Genomic DNA, 20,657 nt, shown 5'->3' on the forward strand with positions numbered 1-20,657 from the left:
CTGAACATTTGTGCTAAAAGGTTTTAAAGCAAATTTGATTCTTCACAGATTTCACTTTTGTCTTCAAAGTCCAAACTAAATTTGGGTACGCAGCCTATGCTATCCAGTTAAGCATTGACTTATAAGTTTACGGTTACAAGCTTACCACATAAAACAATCAATCACATAAAGAAATCACAAGAATCAACTATGTTCACATCATCAGTTTTTTCCGTTAAGCTTATATAGACCCAAAGTCCTATAACTCTTGCTTAAAAAATAACTTCCTTGTTACAACAAGTTTTCCAGAAAAAATTAAGATCTTAAATCTTTTTCCATCTGCAATAGAACAAGATACAAGATTCGTGCATATGCTTGGAACATGAAAACTTCATTCAATGTGAGAGTATTACAGATATGAGCTTCTGCTCGACCTTTTCCTTTTATGCAACCTCTATTGCACATGAGTTACTCAAAAAGAGTTTCTCGACATCCCCTATCCTCTGATAGGAGGTGAACAGGTCTCTGTTTCAACAAACATTCTTGGTGGCTCCAGAGTCCACCTTCTGGTCTCTCACATTGGTTGTTAAAATAACTTCCGACATCATGTCAATGAACTCATTCTAATTTGTTTCAACTAAATTAGCATTAACTTTCTACTTATTAAGGTTTTATGTTGTCTACACTTTACTACCGTATGGCCCAGAATTTTACAAACATAACAATCACCCTTAATTAAAGTAACGCCGGATTCAGTTTTACGAAACATACCTTTCTTATGAAGACTACGGTTAGAGTTATGTTTGATATTCCCTCCTTTGTCAGCTTTGGAAGACTTGTGTTCATCCACATGCGCCTGGTAGCCATGTTCCTTTTCAATTTCATGTCACAATCTTCGTTTATACTCTGACCACGGACACGGTAATTTCTCAATCACCTAATACACCACATCTCACAAACCTTACTTCCGAAACGGAAGATAAAATATGAGTTTTGAATATAATATCTAGATTTACAAACTTCGTTTGAACCACCATATTAAAAAACTCATGATTACCCCATAAAAAATACTTTAGTTAACAACAAAAGTTTGCCCGTCAGAATTTTTCAGGAACATTTGTCTGTTTTGTAAAATATCAAACAAATACTTTTACAACTCCAAAAATTCTGAAATTTTACGTGGGTAACTATCAGGATGTCTACTACGTTGTGTCAAAAGGGTTCATCGAAATTCCTTCTAGGTTAAGAGATAATCTTGAAACTCTACAGATGAACAAAAAATTGTTTTTGTTTTTCACTCCACAATTAACATCCATGATTCACAAACCAACCAACCATTTTCGATTATTACAAATTTTAATGTCATAGCTCCTTTATAATGGAAGTGAACGAGCTCCCCATAACTCCGCAACAACAACAAGGCAAAACTTTGGAAAAACAGAGTGAGTCACGTGTTCAACACGTTGCCCTTAAGACATTAGCGCCCGGCTACACTCATGAGTGATGCTGGCTACACTCATGAGTGATGCTGGCTACACTCATGAGTGATGCTGGCTACACTCATGAGTGATGCTATAGCCCTCACAGGACGGATATCTCCAGGATAAAACACCCTATTACACCTACTACTAGCATATGTAGTAGATGCTCAACTTGAGCTTGGCAACTCCGAAAAACCATAAAGGAAAATCTTGAATACTTTTGAGAAAACAATATAAAATGTTTTTTCCCTTAGAGGTCCCTCTAAATATAAAGAAACTCCTTTCTCATAGATTTTACAAAAATAGTGAATTTATTTATATAATTGACAAATACAACTTAAGAAGAAAAACTCCCCGATGTGGGACTAAAAGGTTTATGTAGTTTCTTAAAATTACTAAAAATTGGAAACTCCACAATGTGGGACTAATAAGTTTCATTCTCAAAAGAAAACAATAAATTATAATTTTTTATTAAAACTTTAAAAAATTATTATTAATCGTTTTCCAACAGATTGCCTAGTAGTTACATTAAGCTTCAACCCCTGATCCATATTTAGAGTTGTCGTCATTTTGTACTCAACGGGATGGTCCGGACTCAAATGAAAATTGAAGAATCTGCATAAGATAGCAAGTGTCATCTTCATCTGTAAATACGTTGAGTCCTTCCCTAAGCATGTTCTTGGGCCAGCCTGCATGAGCATGAGAGTGGCATATCAAAACATTCATGCTGCAGCTGTCAGGATAGTTAACATTTTATTGGTATTATTACTTGCATGTATCGGATTCATAGTACTCAGAACTGATACCTGAAATGCCGTGAATTTAAAAGGAGATGCACTTTGACATAACCCCTCTTTGTTGAACCATCTATCGGGGTTGAATGATTTTGCATAAGGTCCCCAATTGTACACCATTCTCCCCATGGCGTACGAAGAATAAACCACCTGTTCTCCTGCTCTTACTTTTGTTCCATCAGGTAAAACATCATCTTCTAATACTTCTTTTGGATCCTACAATTATATGAGGAAAATTTATATTACTTTCACATGTTAATAAAAACAAGAAGTATTGGCAAACCCTCAGAAGTATTATGTACCTGTGGTATTGCAGGGTATAAACGAAGTGTCTCCGTGATTGTTGCATGCAAATAGGACAACCTTCCAAGTGAATCATAATTCAGTAGACTTGCAAATATTGCTAGTCTCTCGGTGAAAGATTTTGGTTCCTCCGGATCATACACAGTCACTTCATTAGCTTGATTTTCCTCAAATGTTATAAGCTCTTTGTAGATCCTCTCTGCTACATTAGGATTTATTGTTATCATGTATATAAACCAAGATAATGTTGACGCCGTTGTGTCACGTCCCGCTATAACAAAGTTTATAATGACATCTCTTAGGCTTTTGTCTGTTAAACTATTGTCAGGGTTCTCACTCGATGAACTCAAATACTCAATGAATCTTGACATAATATCATGCTTTACATTGTTACCATGAATCAAACTGTATGTAAATTCATAAATGACTTCAATACTATGAACAAGTAATGCTTCGGACCCAACATTGAAAATTTCTCTAACCTCCATAAAGGATTAATGAATCTATAAGTAATAGTACTAGTTGCATCCTCACAAGCTTTAGCGAAACGATTATCGGGTAATCCATGAGACAAAGTTCCAATTTCCACCCGAATCCAACTTTACATATAGAATCTAGAGTCATCCTCAGAAACAGTTCCTAACAAATAACAAATTTTTCAATACTTACTGCACGCAAGAGCCAAGAAACAAAGTTTATAATGACATCTCTTAGGCTTTTGTCTGTTAAACTAGTGTCAGCGTTCTCACTCAACTCAATGAATCTTGACATAATATCATGCTTTACATTGTTACCATTGTTATCAGTTGATTTAGCTCCTTGTAATTCTGCTTTTCTTTCATGAATCAAACTGTATGTAAATTCATCAATGACTTGGATACTCTGAACAAGTAATGCTTCAGACCCAACATTGAAAAATTTTTCTAACCTCCATAAAGGATTAATGAATCTATAAGTAATAGTACTAGTTGCATCTTCACAAGCTTTAGCAAAACGATTATCGGGTAATTCATGAGACAAAGTTCCAATTTCCACCCCAAATCCAACTTTACATATAGAATCTAGAGTCATCCTCAGAAACAGTTCCTAACAAATAACAAATTTTTCAATACTTACAGCACGCAATAACAATATGGTACTCTAGATATAATAAGGAAGATTTAAATTCCAATCGTCCTTGAAATAGTTGGGATTAAGTTAGTTACCTGCATATCAATTTCTTTGCCGCAGATTGATGCTTGGTGCAAAATACCAGAGAGAATCAATGCATGGTCTCTGAAAACAATAGTGCTGAAATTTCTTAAGTTCCTAGATGCAAACTCAAAACTAGAAGTCTTTCTTTGTTGCTTCCAAATCTCTCCATCTGAATTAAAAATACCATCTCCAAACAACTCTTCCATGCATGCATGAAAAGCTTCACCCTTTGGGTAGTTGTGGAAGTTAGTTTTTAGAACATGTTCAACATTTGCAGGCTCTGCAATGTAAGTTAATGTTTTAAATGGCAATGGAACCTTGAACGTTTTTGATCAACGAAGTATTCAGTTAACCAATCATGCATTCGGTGGTAGTTCATTAGAAGTTCAACAAGTACCCCAATGAACGGCCATGATTTTGGGCCATTTAAATTCCTTTGATTCCATCTGTGCATGAAGACATAGGAAAACACGATACTCACCTGAAAAATACTGAATTCATTTTGTACTCATTAAAGTTTGATGATGAGAAGAATTTTGAAAGGTTATTTGCTCTTTCCATGGCAAAACCAGTAGGCTAAATATTTGATTGTGGTTCCATACTTCAAAATAAAGATGACATTAAGTATAATTAATGTTATCAACTATTACAAGCCATTAAACAGATACCAATAGTGGGAGTAACAAGATAAAGAAGAAATGGAAAGGCGATAGTGTGTAAAGTCGGCCAATCATCGCAGATCCTCCGTGACCAAAATGCTCCTGTCCCTCTGTCCCCACCAATCACAGAGGAACACGTGTTAATATTAAAATTAATTTTAAGCTAAATATATTTAAATTCAAATTAGAAAGATAAACTAAGTAAATACTATATTCTTTCTAAAATAGGATCTTCGTATGATACTTGAAAATCTTGCCACTGATACTGTTAGTTAGTTAGGATCTTCTTCATTTCTAACAACCACTTCCTCACTATTACCAGAAAAATCTTTACGTAAAAAAGAAGCAGAAGAAATATTATTAATCATTTGTGATGGACATCACCTGTGGTGGAGAAAACAGATTTGACAAAAATGATGATAGTTATTATTCCTCCATTGCTTCTGCTGCTGATTTTGATGATGATATAAGTTTCTGCTTTAGGTCCTCTTAGATTTCTAGCTGCTTCATCATAAGCAATTGCTTATTCTCTACTGTATCAAAACTATCTAACCATTTTCGTATTTTCTACAAACAAGAAAGTGAAATACACACCCAACTCTCTGTTCACTCCTCACCATGATTCCTCTAGTTTTTCTGAATCTCATCAGCAACCTGTTTTTTTTTGTTCTTTTCTGTTTTTGCGAAGATCGAACGAGGAAGATGGAGAGCGATATTAACAGGACTCAGAGACTCGGATCTTAATAGATTATATTCTACCATATTTAGCGGACCAAGGATATTCTCTTTAATAGAGATTATTAATAATAATATATATATGGTCCCTTCTCCCACAAGGAGTGCAAGGGAGTAACTCTATTCCAGTTATGGCTAGTGGCACCCACTCTATAAACCTCTCGTCCCGACCTCTTCACCTCAACGATACCCTCGTAGTTCCTGATATTATCAAAAATCTTATTTCCGTTCGAAAGTTCACAACTGATAATCATGTGTCTGTTGAATTTGATCCTTATGGTTTTTCTGTGAAGGATTTGAATTCGAGGACGATCCTTCTTCGCTGTGATAGCTCTGGGGAACTTTATCCTCTCACAACTTCTGTCGTTCCCACTTCAAAATCATCTCAGTCTCCACCACTGTCTCTTACCGTCTGCTCTCATGATATCTGGCACAGCCGTCTTGGTCATCCTGGACAAGCTATTTTAAATAATTTACGTTCCCACTCTTTAATTCAATGTAATAAACAACAGTCTACCAAACTTTGTCATTCTTGTCAAGTTAGTAAACATGTTCTTCTTCCTTTCTCTGACTAAAATTCTTTCACTTCTGCTCCATTTGATATTATTCATAGTGATTTATGGACTTGTCCTATACATATTGATACTGGTTTTCGCTATTATCTTATTTTGTTGGATGACTATACTAATTATCTATGGGTGTATCCCTTGAAGCTCAAATCTCAGGTCCACTCCAAATTCTTGGAGTTTCGGTCCTTTGTCAACACTCAATTTGAGCGAGATATCAAATGTTTTCAATCCGATATGGGACGTGAATTGATAACTTTTTTCATGATTTTTCTAAGAATCTGGTTTAGTCTTTCGTTCTCCTGTCCTCACACCTCATCTCAAAATGGGAAAGCGGAGCGTATGATTCGTCGTGTTAACGATATCACCCGCACTCTCATGTCCCATGCCTCTATCCCATACAAATATTGGGCCGATTCACTCCATATGGCCGTCTATCTCCATAACATCCTCCCTTCCGCCGTGCTTCACTTCGCCTCACGGTGTCAATTCTCTATCAACGCCAACCGACGTATGATCACCTACGTACGTTTGGTTGCCTTTGTTATCCTAATTTGTCCGCCACCACTCCTCACAAGCTTTCCCCTCGATCCTCTAGATGTGTTTTCCTTGGTTTCTCTCCTCATCATCGTGGCTATCGTTTCCTTGACCTAGCCACTAACAAAATTATCTTGTCTCGCCATGTAACGTTTGATGAAAACGTTTTTCCCTTCCGCACTTCTTCCAACCATCGCTCTCACAACCTCGAACCATCTACCCAATCCATTTCTCCTCATTTTCCACTCCCACTGGCTTACCCATCTCCTCATTCTACCCAACCGTCGTCTCACCACCTCTACACTCCACCTCACCGCCGTCCACGGCGAACTTCTTGCGCTGTCCCATCTCCACCCATCTCCTGTTCTCCCTCTACCTGTCCGGCTCTCCCACACACGGACACATTACCCAGCAACTCTGATTCCCCTGCTCAGCCCAGCGTTTCCCCCTCTTCTGCCAGGCCCATTTATTCTCCCTCTCTTACCCAACCCAACTCACCTAACTCTGCGTCTCAGCCCAGCTCTTCTCACTCTGCTGTTCCGCCATCTTCACCCGCTCCGGCCCAGCAAGCCCAACAACTCATCCCATCCCTTAACTCCCCTTCAAACCCAGCAGTACCTTCCCTGTCCGACAGCAACCCCCCTCCCCTCCCTCCCCCCCGAGCAACACTCCTGATTCTCCCTCTCGCCCTGCCACTCGGGTCTCTCATGGGATTTTCCATCCCTCCAACAAGCTCAATCTCCACGTTCAAACCCGAAACCACATCTCCACCCTCCCCAAATCTCACCTATATGCTCTTAGGGACCCAAACTGGAAGAAATCCATGATAGATGAATATATTGCAATGTTGAAAACTCACACTTGGGATCTAGTGCCGAGACCTCTTGGTGCTCATATCATTCCCTCCATGTGGCTATTCCGTCACAAGTTTCATGCAGATGGCACTTTGGAACGTCACAAAGCCCGCCTTGTCGCTAACGGTAAATCACAACAAGTTGGTGTTGATTGCTTTGAGACGTTTAGTCCGGTTGTTAAGCCCGCAACTATCCGCACAGTTCTCACCATTGCTACCTCCAGATCTTGGCCCATTCACCAATTGGACGTCAAGAATGCCTTTCTTCATGGGGATCTTACTGAGACGGTTTATATGCACCAACCTCCGGGATTTGTTGATCCTACTCACCCGGATTATGTTTGCCGCCTTCGTAGATCTCTTTATGGTCTCAAACAGGCACCTCGGGAATGGTTTCAGCGGTTTGCGACTTTCATCACTCAATGTGGTTTTCAGGGTAGTGTATGTGATCCATATCTATTTATTTATCGGTCAGGACAGGACACGACATACTTATTACTGTACGTTGATGATATCATACTCACTGCCTCTACTGATGTTCTTCTCACCCGTTTTATTGACATGATGAAACAAGAGTTCTGTATGACTGACCTTGGCTCCTTACATCATTTTTTGGGAATCACTGCTTCTCGGTCATCCTCCGGGTTGTTTTTGTCTCAGTCACTCTATACGAAGGACATCATTTCTCGTGCATCCATGACTGCCTGCAATCCAGTGGCCACTCCGGTCGACACCAACTCCAAGCTTAGCGCTACCTCTGGACCAGCTCTTAAGGATCCTACTCTATACCGAAGTTTGGCTGGGGCTTTACAGTATCTTACTTTTACTCGACCGGACATATCTTACGCGGTTCAACAGGTATGTTTATTCATGCACGACCCTAGAGAACCTCACATGCAGGCACTCCGGCGTATACTTCGGTACCTCCAGGGCACTATCGAACATGGGTTATTTTTATCTGTATCCACCATTTCTGGCATCCATGCATACTCTGATGCTGATTGTGCGGGCTGTCCTGATTCACGACGATCTACCTCTGGTTTCTGCATTTTTTTGGGTGACAACCTTGTTTCTTGGTCTTCCAAACGTCAGGCGACTGTCTCCCGCTCCAGTGCTGAAGCTGAATATCGGGGTGTGGCTAATGCCGTGGCCGAGACGACTTGACTCCGGAATTTACTTCTTGAGCTACATGTCGGGTGATCCGGTTCAACATCAACGCACCAAACATGTGGAAATCGACATTCATTTTGTTCGTGAACGCGTCCGTATTGGGGACATTCGGGTGCTACACATTCCATCCGAAAATCAGTACGCTGATATTTTCACGAAGGGTCTTCCTAGACAATTATTTCTTCGTTTTGTACTAGTCTTAGTGTTTGTTTCTCTCCCGCTAAGACTAAGGGGGTGTAATAGATTATATTCTACCATATTTAGCGGACCAAGGATATTCTCTTTAATAGAGATTATTAATAATAATATATATATGGTCCCTTCTCCCACAAGGATGGCAAGGGAGTTTTCCATAACCCAATAGATTATATTAACAGGACTCAGAGACTCGGATCTGATATACGCGTGGCTAAATTAGAGTAAAACGTGTAAGAGATCTCACCCGTCCAAAATCCACGTGTTAAATTTTATTTTTATTATGAAATTACTAAAATTTAATTTTAATATGGAAACTTGTCTGTCTGTCATTGGCCGAGACAGAGGGACGGGAGCATTTCAGTCACAGAGGATCTGCACCCGTAAATCAATATACACCTTCAATTACGATTTTCATGTAAATCGGGTAAAAAGATAAAAAAATATACATAATTAAGTAAGACTAATCTTATAATTAAAAAGGGCAATTTTTCCATTAACAAAAATATTGGTTAAAGGACCTTTAAATTAACCTTATTTTGTTTTATTTACTACTCCATCCGTGTCAAAAGAATAGGAATGTTTCCTTATTTGGAAAATCAAATGGTATTAGTTAATAAATTTAGCCATGTAGGGACCATTTCTCTCTTTTCTTTGTCTCTCTTAATACAAAGTGAGGACCATTCCTCTCCCCATTTTCTCTCTAATATCAAATCAATGAGATCAAAAATAAATTAGAAAAAATGATGAGAAAGTGGTTATAGTGATTAGTTCTCTTAATATTTGTGCAAACCAAACAAGCCTATTTTTTTTAAAACGAAAGGAGTAGTACCCTTCCAATACCCACATCCCCTAATTAAACAAGGATAATTTTCGCTAAAATTTGGAATCATTATCACGTTATTAAAAACCAAACAACCAAATTTCAAGAAATCCATCCATGTTGTGGACAAGTTACAATATGAACTACTAAATGTGTTGGATGTAAGGCATGCGACAGATCAAAAGAACTGAAGAACAAGTTAGCCAAAATAAAAAATAGTCTCTCAATAAACATAAATGAGAGAGGATGGAGAGAGAACGAGCGAAAAATCCTCTCACTTTGTATCTAGAGAGGAAAACTTTCTTCCTTTCAATGAAAACCATGGGGAATGTTCAGAGCATCAGAGTGGAGGAGAAGAAAAGAAGAGGGATTAGATCTTGGATTCATTTTTTCTGCAGAGACGGCTATTTGGGTCGTTGATGTTTTGAATGAAGCAAGAGATGGAATTCACATGAACAAGAAATGGCCGAGAAAATCTTGTGAAACTTCTTCTTTGGGAAGATAAGGAAAACGAAGGAGGAAGATACTTGAGAATATCAAGAGTAAGGAGGGGAGATGAGGATAGATCGTATGCACTTTATATTCCTAGTAGAGATAGCTGCTATTACTAGGCTATTTTAGCTGAAGGAGATTAACTCGCTCAAAAAGATAACTCAAACCATTCCATCTGATGAGGACTTCAATATATCTTTTCAGAAGAAGAACATGAGGAGGTCTTTTGCGGGTTTAATCTATGTTGAGGTCTTGTTAGATGTAAGAGAATAGCAAAGGAGATAAGATCTCAGATGCAGTGGAAGTCTTTTATTTATATGGAAATTTTTGATGAACAAACAACTAAAACTGAAGTCAGGCATGATTGTCGGCTGGACTTATGGAGGCCAAGGAAATTTCTAATAGACAATGTTGTTGTTCATCTGTCTCAGTTTCGAGAGGAGTTATTGATCCAAAAGGAAAAGGCTGTTATCAAAAACAACATAATTCCAATTCAGGCGATGTCAAAATTGGGCAAATGGATCAAAGTTAGGGGTATTCCTCGTAGGAACTGGATTTACTACCTTTTAAGATCCGTAGGGAAATCATTGAGAGGTTTGGTCGATATTGATGTTAGCACATTACAGTCGACAAATAAAAAAAATAAATAAATCAGAATCGCTATTAAAGGAGATTTCTCGATGATTTCAGTGGCTCTTCCGGTTGAAGAAGGAGACTCAAGGTGGGTTGTTATGATTGAATGAGATTTCAATTTTTTCCCTAAGAATAAGCCTACAATTGAGGAGTTTAAGATAATGATTAACGAGTTTGAAAATAAACAGAAAAAATCAAATTCAAATCTTTCTCCTGGTATTAAATCAGTTAGGATTGAATCAGAATCGGCTAAGTCACATCTTGTGATTATTGGGTTTACCAACCTAAGACTCAGATGTTACCTAATCCAATTACCACTGGCGGTTCTCCTTCGTGTATTGTTGGTCAGGAAGTTGATCACACTATTAGGTTGGTGGTGATAACATAAAGTTAATGAAGTCGGGATTGTTAATTCTATTGATGAGTTTCATGGATGTGTGGGTGCAGTTCCCATCTCTCAACATAGAGTTAAAATCGACATTGTCAATAGATTCCATCCTTTAGATGACGAGGTTTCTTCAAGGTTGGAAATAATTGATGGTATTTTGGCTGCTGAGGTATCTGGTCAACAAAATGTGGTTGGAAAAGAAGGAGTAATCCCCAAGCAATCTGAAAAACCATTTGTTTTAGTCAGTCCCGGTGTTCTGAATTCTAGAGTTTTTAGAAGAGAAGGTGTAGTTCCTACTTCCACTAGACTTGAGAATCACCATATTGGAAGTAGTGCAGCCAGAAGGTTTTTGTCCTCAATTGGTTATGTATGAAAATACAGCTGAAGAAATAATTGTTGATAGTACACCTGAACTGGTTCTGAACAGTCTTCCACTGACTTTAGATGCTGATAATCTCTTTACAGTGGTTGAGGATAATATTATAATCAAACTTGGTGACATACATAACAAAAACATTGACTCCAATCACGTAATATTTTCAACTTCAAAACTGGTATTTAAGTTATGTAGTAGGTTGGGTGGTATCACAACTAAAGATGAAAAACAAGCTAATGAGATTATTGCAAAAATTTTGTTCAAGTACAGAGATAGATATAAAGCAATTGAAGCTGGCAAAAAGGTGCAGGATAGCTGTGACTCAAACAACTCTACTGACTCTAGTGGTCTACAATTGGAGGTGGAAGAAGTCAATTCAAGGGAGTTAGTGGTGGGTGATGGAGAATAAATTCTTAATTGGAACATTAGAGGGATAAATTCTTACGACAAGAAAATAGCTGCGAAAGATTTAATTGCTGCTCAAAAATATCTTCTCTGTGCAATTCAGGAAACTAAATGGGAAACTTTTCTTATTGGTTTGTAAGATATCTTTGGTGTGACTCTGACTTTGGATTTGAATTTATTCCTTCACAAGGTGTAGCTGGTAATAGTAGAGGCTTAATCACTATTTGGGATAATGCTTCTTTGGAGTTACTAGATAAGAGAATTGGTTTTAATTCAATCTCTATTCTGTTCAGATGCAGAAGCAATGGTCAAATTCATAATGAAAAATGTTTATTCTCCTTGCGATTACAACTTGAGAGAAGATTTTTGGAAAGACTTAGCTGAAGTCAGGAATTGGTGTGCTGAAGCTTGGTGTTTAATGGGAGATTTCAATGCAGTGAGAAGTGATGCTGAGTGGAACAAAACAGGAGGTGATATAAGGAATATGGTTTTTCTAAATTACTTCATTGATAGCTCTGGAATTTGTGGATTACCTTTGAATGGTGGCTCCTTTACTTGGAGTAACAAACAAGATGATCCACTTCTTTGTAGATTGGATAGAACTTTGGTATGTACTTCTTTTGATGCCAAATTTTGTAATGCAACTCAAACAGCTCTGGTGAGAACTACCTCGGACCACAACCCTCTAATGTTGGAAGTGACTTCTGATATCAAGTGTAATTCTAGCTTCAAAATTGAGAATCATTGGATTCAGCATCCAGATTTTGTTAAGCATGTCGAAACTTGGAGGAATTCTATGGATTTTTCTGGAACTCCTGGCTATATATTCTTTTTAGGAAGCTTCAAAACTTGAAGTTTTTTTTATAAAACCATGGAGTAAATCTACTTTTGGTCAGGTTAGGGTGCAGGAGGAGGATCTGAATGAGAAGATCAGAGTATTGAACTGCAAAATGAAGAAAGGACAAACTTGCTAGTTAAGCTTAACAATGTCAAGCTACCAAGAGCAAGAATGAGATTTCAGAGAGCTATATAAGGTTAAAGGTTTTCATGAGGGAGATTAAAATACTCATTATTTTCATAGTATTGCAAATACCAAGAGAAGAAGAAACTGTATTACTAAACTGGAAATTGATGGAGTAGATGTCTTTAATCAGGATGCAATAAAAAATGAAATTCAGCAGTTTTATTCCAAGATGTTCACTGCTAGTAATATAGTTTCTCCTAATTTTGATGGCGTGAACTTCAAGTGTTTAAAGGTCACTCAGAAAGACTAGTTGGAGAAAACTTTTGAGGAGGAGAAAGTGGTAAATGCTATTAAGATTTCTAGTGCTAATAAGGCACCAGACCCTGATGGATTCAAAATAGAATTTTTCAAAGCTTGCTGGAGTTTTAACAAGAAGGATGTGATGGTTGTTGTTAATGAATTTTACATTAAGGATAAGTTAGATTGGAGACTTAACATGTCTTTTCTTAAACTTATCCCAAAGAAGGAAGATTCAACTACAACAAAGGACTTTAGACTCCTAAGTCTTATAAGCAGTTTTTACAAGATAATTTTAAATCTACTTGCTGAAAGAATGGAAATGGTGATGCCTAGCCTTATTTCCATTGCTCAAGGTGCTTTTATTCAGAAGAAACAAATTATGGATGACATTTTAATAGCTAATGAGTGCATTGATAGTAGGCTAAAGCAAAAGAAACCAGGTATACTATGCAAGATAGACATGGAGAAATCTTTTAACAATGTTAATGAAATTCTATGTTCTCTATTTTGAGGGAAAATGGTTTTGGTGGAAGATGGATCAAATGGATTCACTGGTGTGTAACAAGTGCTCAGTTCTCTATTCTTGTTAGTGGGACTGCTACTTTTAGAATTCAACCGTCTAAAAGGATAAGACAAGGAGACTGAGTATCCGTAAAACAAGATTTTACACGGAAACTTAGTTTCGGTGTCATTTCCCTTCCCTACTACCCAACAGATCTGATCCAGTTTAGGTAGTAGAAAGGAATATCCCTACATAAGTAGGGATACGGGAGATCATTGTAGTTGGCAAATCATATTTTTCCTTACATGTGCGGGATAAGTAAGGGAAAAAGAGCACCACGGTGCTTGGCCTTACAGGGTTTCCGGCGGCTGGTGAAGTCTATGTGAACATTGTGAAGTTAGGGTTAGATGTGAGGTTTCCACTTGATGGCTTTCTTGCGCTCTTTCTGGGCCTGAAGTTTCTCACTGTTTTAGGGCCTTCATCCCCTTGGTGGGGCGAGGGATATCCAATCTAGGTGAATCATTTAGCCTGTAGGGTTTCTTACAAATCTGAGGTAAGAAGCATTTTCCTTTTAGTGTTTGTACTATGTACTTACTATTTCAATAATAAACTTTTAGTTACCTCGCAAAAAGAAAAGAAAAAAAAATATTAAAAGAGTAATAACAACTTGATATATTCTTAATACAATTAAATGGATCCAGGTATGATCTCTTTGTTGCCCAAACACTGGGTTGCGCCGATACCTAAGACGAGGTACAGATACGATACCTTCAAATTCGGCTATTTAGCCCAAAAAAATTTACTTCTGAGGTTTCCCCTTATCACTAAGGTAGGCAATCAAGTGGAGAACTCCCAAAAAAATTATTTGAAGGTTTCTACTTCTCATTGCGCTACGCCAGAAAGTTGAGAAACACTTGAGAAAAGTTGGAGGAGTTTATTCTGCTTATATAGGAAGTTTCAGTGAGAATTTTAACAAATGCAAGCGATGTGGGACAAATGTTTTGTAAGAGAGGGGCTTACAAAAACTGTGTGGTGGTAAATAGACGATGTAGGTTAGTAAAACTCTAACATGTGGTGTTTATTAAGTGGTGCACGTTAGTAGATTAGTACGACATATGATGAATGAAATTATATTTTGGTAGTAACGTTGGATTTATGTTGTCTAATATATATTATTGAATCACAAATAATTGTATTTACAAAAATTTATATCGGCGGTATCATTACGTATCCGTATCGGCCATTTTCAGAAATGCAAATCCGATTCTCCGATACGTACCAAAATCGGATACTCGTATCGGTATCCGTGCAACCCAGCCCAAACATGTCAAGATTGCCTAGCAGTGATGGAGAGTTTCAACCCATGCTTCATATTTAGAGTTGTCGTCATTTTGTACTCAACAGGATAGTCCGGAATCAAATGAAAATTGAAGAATCTACATAAGATAGCAAGTGTCATCTTCATCTGTAAATATGCTGAGTCCTTCCCTAAGCATGTTCTTGGGCCAGCCTGCATGAGCATGAGAGTGTCAAGATAGTTAACATTTCACTGGTATTATTACTTGCATGTATCGGATTCATATACTAAAAACTGATACCTGAAATGCCGTGAATTTGAAAGGAGATGCACTTTGACATAACCCTTCTTTGTTGAACCATCTATCGGGGTTGAATGATGTTGCATAAGGTCCCCAATTGTACACCATTCTCCCCATGGCGTATGAAGAATAAACCACCTGTTCTCCTGCTCTTACTTTTGTTCCATCAGGTAAAACATCATCTTCTAATACTTCTTTTGGATCCTACAATTATACGAGGAAAGTTCATTTTATTTTTACCTGTTAATAAAAATAGTAAGTATGGGCAAACCCTCAAAATTATTATGTACCTGTGGTAATGCAGGGTATAAACGAAGTGTCTCAGTGATTGTTGCATGCAAATAGGATAACCTTCCAAGTGAATCATAATTCAGTAGACTTGCAAATATTGCTAGTCTCTCGGTGAAAGATTTTGGTTCCTCCGGATCATAGACAGTCACTTCATTAGCTTGATTTTCCTGAAATATTATAAGCTCATTGTAGATCCTCTCTGCTACATTAGGATTTAATATGATCATGTATATAAACCAAGACAATGTTGACGCTGTTGTGTCACGTCCCGCTAAAACAAAGTTTATAATGACATCTCTTAGGCTTTTGTCTGTTAAACTAGTGTCAGCGTTCTCACTCAACTCAATGAATCTTGACATAATATCATGCTTTACATTGTTACCATTGTTATCAGTTGATTTAGCTCCTTGTAATTCTGCTTTTCTTTCATGAATCAAACTGTATGTAAATTCATCAATGACTTGGATACTCTGAACAAGTAATGCTTCAGACCCAACATTGAAAAATTTTTCTAACCTCCATAAAGGATTAATGAATCTATAAGTAATAGTACTAGTTGCATCTTCACAAGCTTTAGCAAAACGATTATCGGGTAATTCATGAGACAAAGTTCCAATTTCCACCCCAAATCCAACTTTACATATAGAATCTAGAGTCATCCTCAGAAACAGTTCCTAACAAATAACAAATTTTTCAATACTTACAGCACGCAATAACAATATGGTACTCTAGATATAATAAGGAAGATTTAAATTCCAATCGTCCTTGAAATAGTTGGGATTAAGTTAGTTACCTGCATATCAATTTCTTTGCCGCAGATTGATGCTTGGTGCAAAATACCAGAGAGAATCAATGCATGGTCTCTGAAAACAATAGTGCTGAAATTTCTTAAGTTCCTAGATGCAAACTCAAAACTAGAAGTCTTTCTTTGTTGCTTCCAAATCTCTCCATCTGAATTAAAAATACCATCTCCAAACAACTCTTCCATGCATGCATGAAAAGCTTCACCCTTTGGGTAGTTGTGGAAGTTAGTTTTTAGAACATGTTCAACATTTGCAGGCTCTGCAATGTAAGTTAATGTTTTAAATGGCAATGGAATCTTGAACGTTTTTGATTCAACGAAGTATTCAGTTAACCAATCATGCATTCTGTGGTAGTTCATTAGAAGTTCAATAAGTACCCCAATGAATGGCCATGATTTTGGGCCTTTTACATTCCTCTGATTCCATCTGTACTTGAAGACATAGGTTAACACGGTACTCATCAGAAAAATACTGAATTGGATTTTGTATTCATTAAAGTTTGATGATGAGAAGAATATTGAAAGGTTATTTGCTCTTTCCATGGCAAAACCAGTAGGCTAAATATTTGACTGTTGTTCAAAATAAAAAATAAAAAATCGATGCTAAATTTATTTTGAATCTATGAAGAGGGGGTAGAGAAGACTAATTAAAGTGTGGCTAATTATTTAAGTATGAGCCGTCCATTTTGTCCTATATATATATATATAGCTAGTGGCATTACATTATTTGATCATCAAGAACCCATTGCACTAACTGGAGAACCTTTCTTTTATGACGTGATCTCACCTTTCATTGCATGGGTAAAACCTGATTCAAAAGAAAGTGAAACGTGAATAGAAAATGATTTGCAGATTCCAGTTTTAGTGGCACCAGTGCACCGAAAGGATACCTAAAGTTCAATCCACCGAACATTTATTAGGCGGCATCTACGTTGCTTTTTTGCCTTTGTTTATTTATCCGGCTTTGTTGGTATGGAAATGGAGTTATTAGTAGATTTCATTGTATCTTTTGTGTATGGGCAGGTATGATGATTTTATTAGATTTGGTTGAGTTTATGGTTTTAGAGATTATTTTGATTATGTACTTACTGCATTACAGGTCATGGCACAAAAAACTAGAGACCATCAAACAAGTGAAGGACCAATCTTCGATGATTCTTCTAGTCCTAACCTTGGTTGAAACCAGTGGATCATTCTTTTATCAGGAATTTGGAGTGTGTCAACACAGATTTGCTCAAAAGAATGAGAGAAAGGTTTCCAGAGAATAATTCATTCTGCATCAGTTCAAAAGCCGACGCAATATTTTTGGTCGTGGCGGACTTTAAGTGATAGGGCAAAGTTTTGTGCAAGTTGTGCAACAAAGCAATGTTTCGTCTATTCCCATGACAAATATTAGGTCGGTGAACAATTTTTGGTTTCAGATGCAAATGGTCAGTTTACACTTTACATAGTAGTCTTGGACCAAACCACATATTTTGGCGCAAATTTTTCCATTTTGAAGAATAACAGCATTTGGGCATTCGTTTTGAGTTTGTCAACAACGTCTCACTAGTACAATGAATTCTACCAAAAAAAAAATGAAGGAAAAAAGAGGATATACTTCTTTAGATTATATTAATTGGAAGCCATGAACAGGCTAATTCAAGTACATCGGATAGATATAATATAAAAGTATAAAAGCAAAATATTACAAAAATATAAGAATTGTAATACAACAAAAGTACATAATTGTTGATCATGGAAGTAATCGATGTAATTTGAGGGATGGTGTTTTGATTCTGCATCCACCATTTGGAAACTTCTTCTTCTTCTGCATTAAGAGAAAATCCTTCATAAAAAGGATAATTTGCACTAAACATCATTATCATAACCAATTCCAGTAGCCATTGATCTTGGTTGATTGAATTTTGATCATCGTCACACCGAAATTGATTGTCTTCGAAGATATACTTGAATATATCATCGGATTCCAATTGAAGTGCCCGAAGGCTATATGAAATCATGCTAATGGCGCATATAATTACAATCACATGACATAAACTAGCCATGAGATATTAACAGTAAAATAAAAAACAAACCCTAAAACCTAAAATCACAAATAATGTGATTTTTTATTGAAAACATGAAAAACTAATTACAAAACCCAAATCTACTCGGAAAATCCGAGTAGATTTAGATTTGGAGATGAAGAAATTTAGGAGAAGAGAGTTTTAGAATAATTTTTTGGAAAAAACGGTTGGAGAGGGAGGAGAGAGTCAATTCTACCAAATTGGAATCGCAAATTCAGTGATGGCTGATATTTGTATTTTCTGCATTGTTGAATTCGAAAATCAAGCATGAATTCAGTTTTATCGAACGCGAAAACGAACGGAGTAACAGGTGTGTCTTTCATCACCTTGCGGGTAGGTTCTTCAAGGCCACTATAGTGAAGCGTCGAAGCCTCTCCCAACTCAATCCCTAGTAGGACATTTAGAGTAGTAACTTATTAATATCGTAGATATCATCACCCATGTTTAGTGTCCAAATTCTTTTATATCGTTTTTAAATATAACTAAAGTCATTACCTAAAATGCAAAAATATAATAACTGAAGTAAAAAAAATCCCAAATGTTTTAGGAATTTTTTTTTCACCCACCCAAACAAACAAAATGAAATCTGTCACTTCATGTGACTAAATTACATCACCATTAATGTCCATACTTTATGTTTCTTTCACTGAACATGTATGAAGCTTCAATGCTGAAGTGGTTGGATGGTCCACATCCATTGCACTTAACGGTCAGGGAAGACACACATAGTTTCTTTACTTTATGAGGTTCAAATTGTATCGCTAGCTGTAGTAACGTAGGTACGTAAGTTACATGACATTAAAGTCCTGACTTTATGTTTCTTTCATTGAATATGTATGATGCTTCACTGCTAGTGTGACTGAGTTTCTGTCATGCAGATGGATCCAGATCGATCGCTCATTTGATGGTCAGGGAAAGCACACGTACTTTCGCTATAAAATGTGACCAGGATCTAACTGTCTAGGTAATATAGATTTAGATTCGAATGATAACTAACCCTGTGAGGAAAACAAGGAAAGTTGATAGTAGCAGAAACTTTTCTCAAATTTACTTATATTTGATATCATTAATCTGCTAAAAAAGATGGATAATAAGGTGGTGAACGTAGAAGAAGAACTCGCCAAAGATATGGGAAAGTTGGTAGATGGTGATGCAAGAGGTTGGACAGAGGAGGAATTGCCTGTTGGTCTAATTCGTGAGCGTATACCAAGACACGTCGCAGTGATCATGGATGGCAACCGAAGGTGGCTAGAAAGAAAGACCTGGAACCTGTGTTAGGTAACAATGCCTCATCTCATAGTCTAAAGCTTCTCGCCGAATCATGTTACAAATGGGGTAGGTCTTGACTGTATTTGCATTCTCTACTGGGAATTGGGTTCGGCCTCAAGTCAGTCATTTCTCTTCCTCTACATATCTCTTGAGCACTATGTTTTACGATCCATATGTTTCATGAATATTACCATGTACGTTTCCAGGTCGAGATCGACTTTTTAATGAACACATTCGAAATATTTTTGAGAGACCTGAAGGTTTTCATCAGGTAATTAATATGGTAATTGCTTTGATGTACAAGTACGTTAATGATACCATTATAACTAACAAGTATAGTGCATATCTGTTGCCATTGCATGTTATATCAGAAATGAGGTTCGAGTATCTATAATAGGGGACACCACAAAGCTACCAATTGGACTTCAAGATGCGATAACTAAGACAAGTCAAGCGACAAAGAACTACGCGAAACTGCATGTGATTCTTGCAATTAACTATGGTGGAAGAGAAGACATAATACAAGCATGCCAAAGTCTTTGTCGCAAAGTAAACGATAATCTTATTGAACCAAAAGACATCAATGAGAACCTAATCAAACAAGAACTTGAAACAAAGTGTACGGAATTCCCTTACCCTGATTTACTAATCAGAACTAGTGGTGAACATAGGCTCAGTAACTTCTTAATGTGGCAATTAGCTTATACTGAACTTTACTTTGAAGAATGTCTCTGGCCTGATTTCGGGGAAAAAGAATTTGTGAAGGCATTACTCTCGTTCCAAGGAAGACAGAGGCGATATGGAGGACAAGGTTTAGATGAAGAGGTTCGGAGAGGATAGTCATGATCAATCACACTAAGCATGAAGAAACTTATTTATGGGTATTATAAGACTACGTGTTCTTGTTTTAGCGCTTCTTAATGTGCAGAACTTTGTGCCATTGTGTTTAATAACGGAGGATATCTTTCATTCATTCCTTCACATTTACTCTATATTTGCTTAGTTTACCAATTTCTATGTTATTTTTTCATACTTAATCCAAAATGAAATGAAACAATGAAATCCCTGCAGACGCCTCATTTTAGTAAAGATGCATACTAGTTTAAAGTATGCTAAATCGATTTTGAATACTGCTAAAATATGATGTCAAATATGTCTTTTTCGATTCATTTTTTGGCACCTGCTAAATTTAGCGTGAATCACTTGCATCAAAATTCGGTCAATTTTGGCTTATATCTGGTTAGTAGTGATAAAAGTTTTCTGATAGCTCAATTTGAAG

At 37.0% G+C, this 20,657-nt stretch overlaps 1 protein-coding gene and 2 pseudogenes across 1 annotated transcript; 1 reads left to right on the forward strand and 2 right to left on the reverse strand.

The window, feature by feature from the left end:
• Positions 1–1,352: 1,352 nt before the first annotated feature.
• On the reverse strand, positions 1,353–4,220 carry LOC113352734 (annotated as a pseudogene).
• A 10,274-nt stretch (positions 4,221–14,494) lies between these two features.
• On the reverse strand, positions 14,495–16,635 carry LOC113354495 (cytochrome P450 704B1-like). Its single transcript, XM_026597811.1, has 4 exons — positions 16,032–16,635; positions 15,238–15,912; positions 14,948–15,151; positions 14,495–14,859 (listed from the first exon to the last, which is right to left on the reverse strand). The coding sequence occupies exons 1-4, from the start codon at positions 16,581–16,583 to the stop codon at positions 14,677–14,679; spliced, it is 1,614 nt and encodes a 537-aa protein (XP_026453596.1). The 5' UTR covers positions 16,584–16,635; the 3' UTR covers positions 14,495–14,676.
• A 2,557-nt stretch (positions 16,636–19,192) lies between these two features.
• LOC113352735 lies at positions 19,193–20,226 on the forward strand (annotated as a pseudogene).
• The last annotated feature ends 431 nt before the right edge of the window (positions 20,227–20,657 follow it).

This window comes from Papaver somniferum, chromosome 2 (assembly GCF_003573695.1).
Source record: "Papaver somniferum cultivar HN1 chromosome 2, ASM357369v1, whole genome shotgun sequence".
NCBI classification, from domain to species: Eukaryota; Viridiplantae; Streptophyta; class Magnoliopsida; order Ranunculales; family Papaveraceae; genus Papaver; species Papaver somniferum.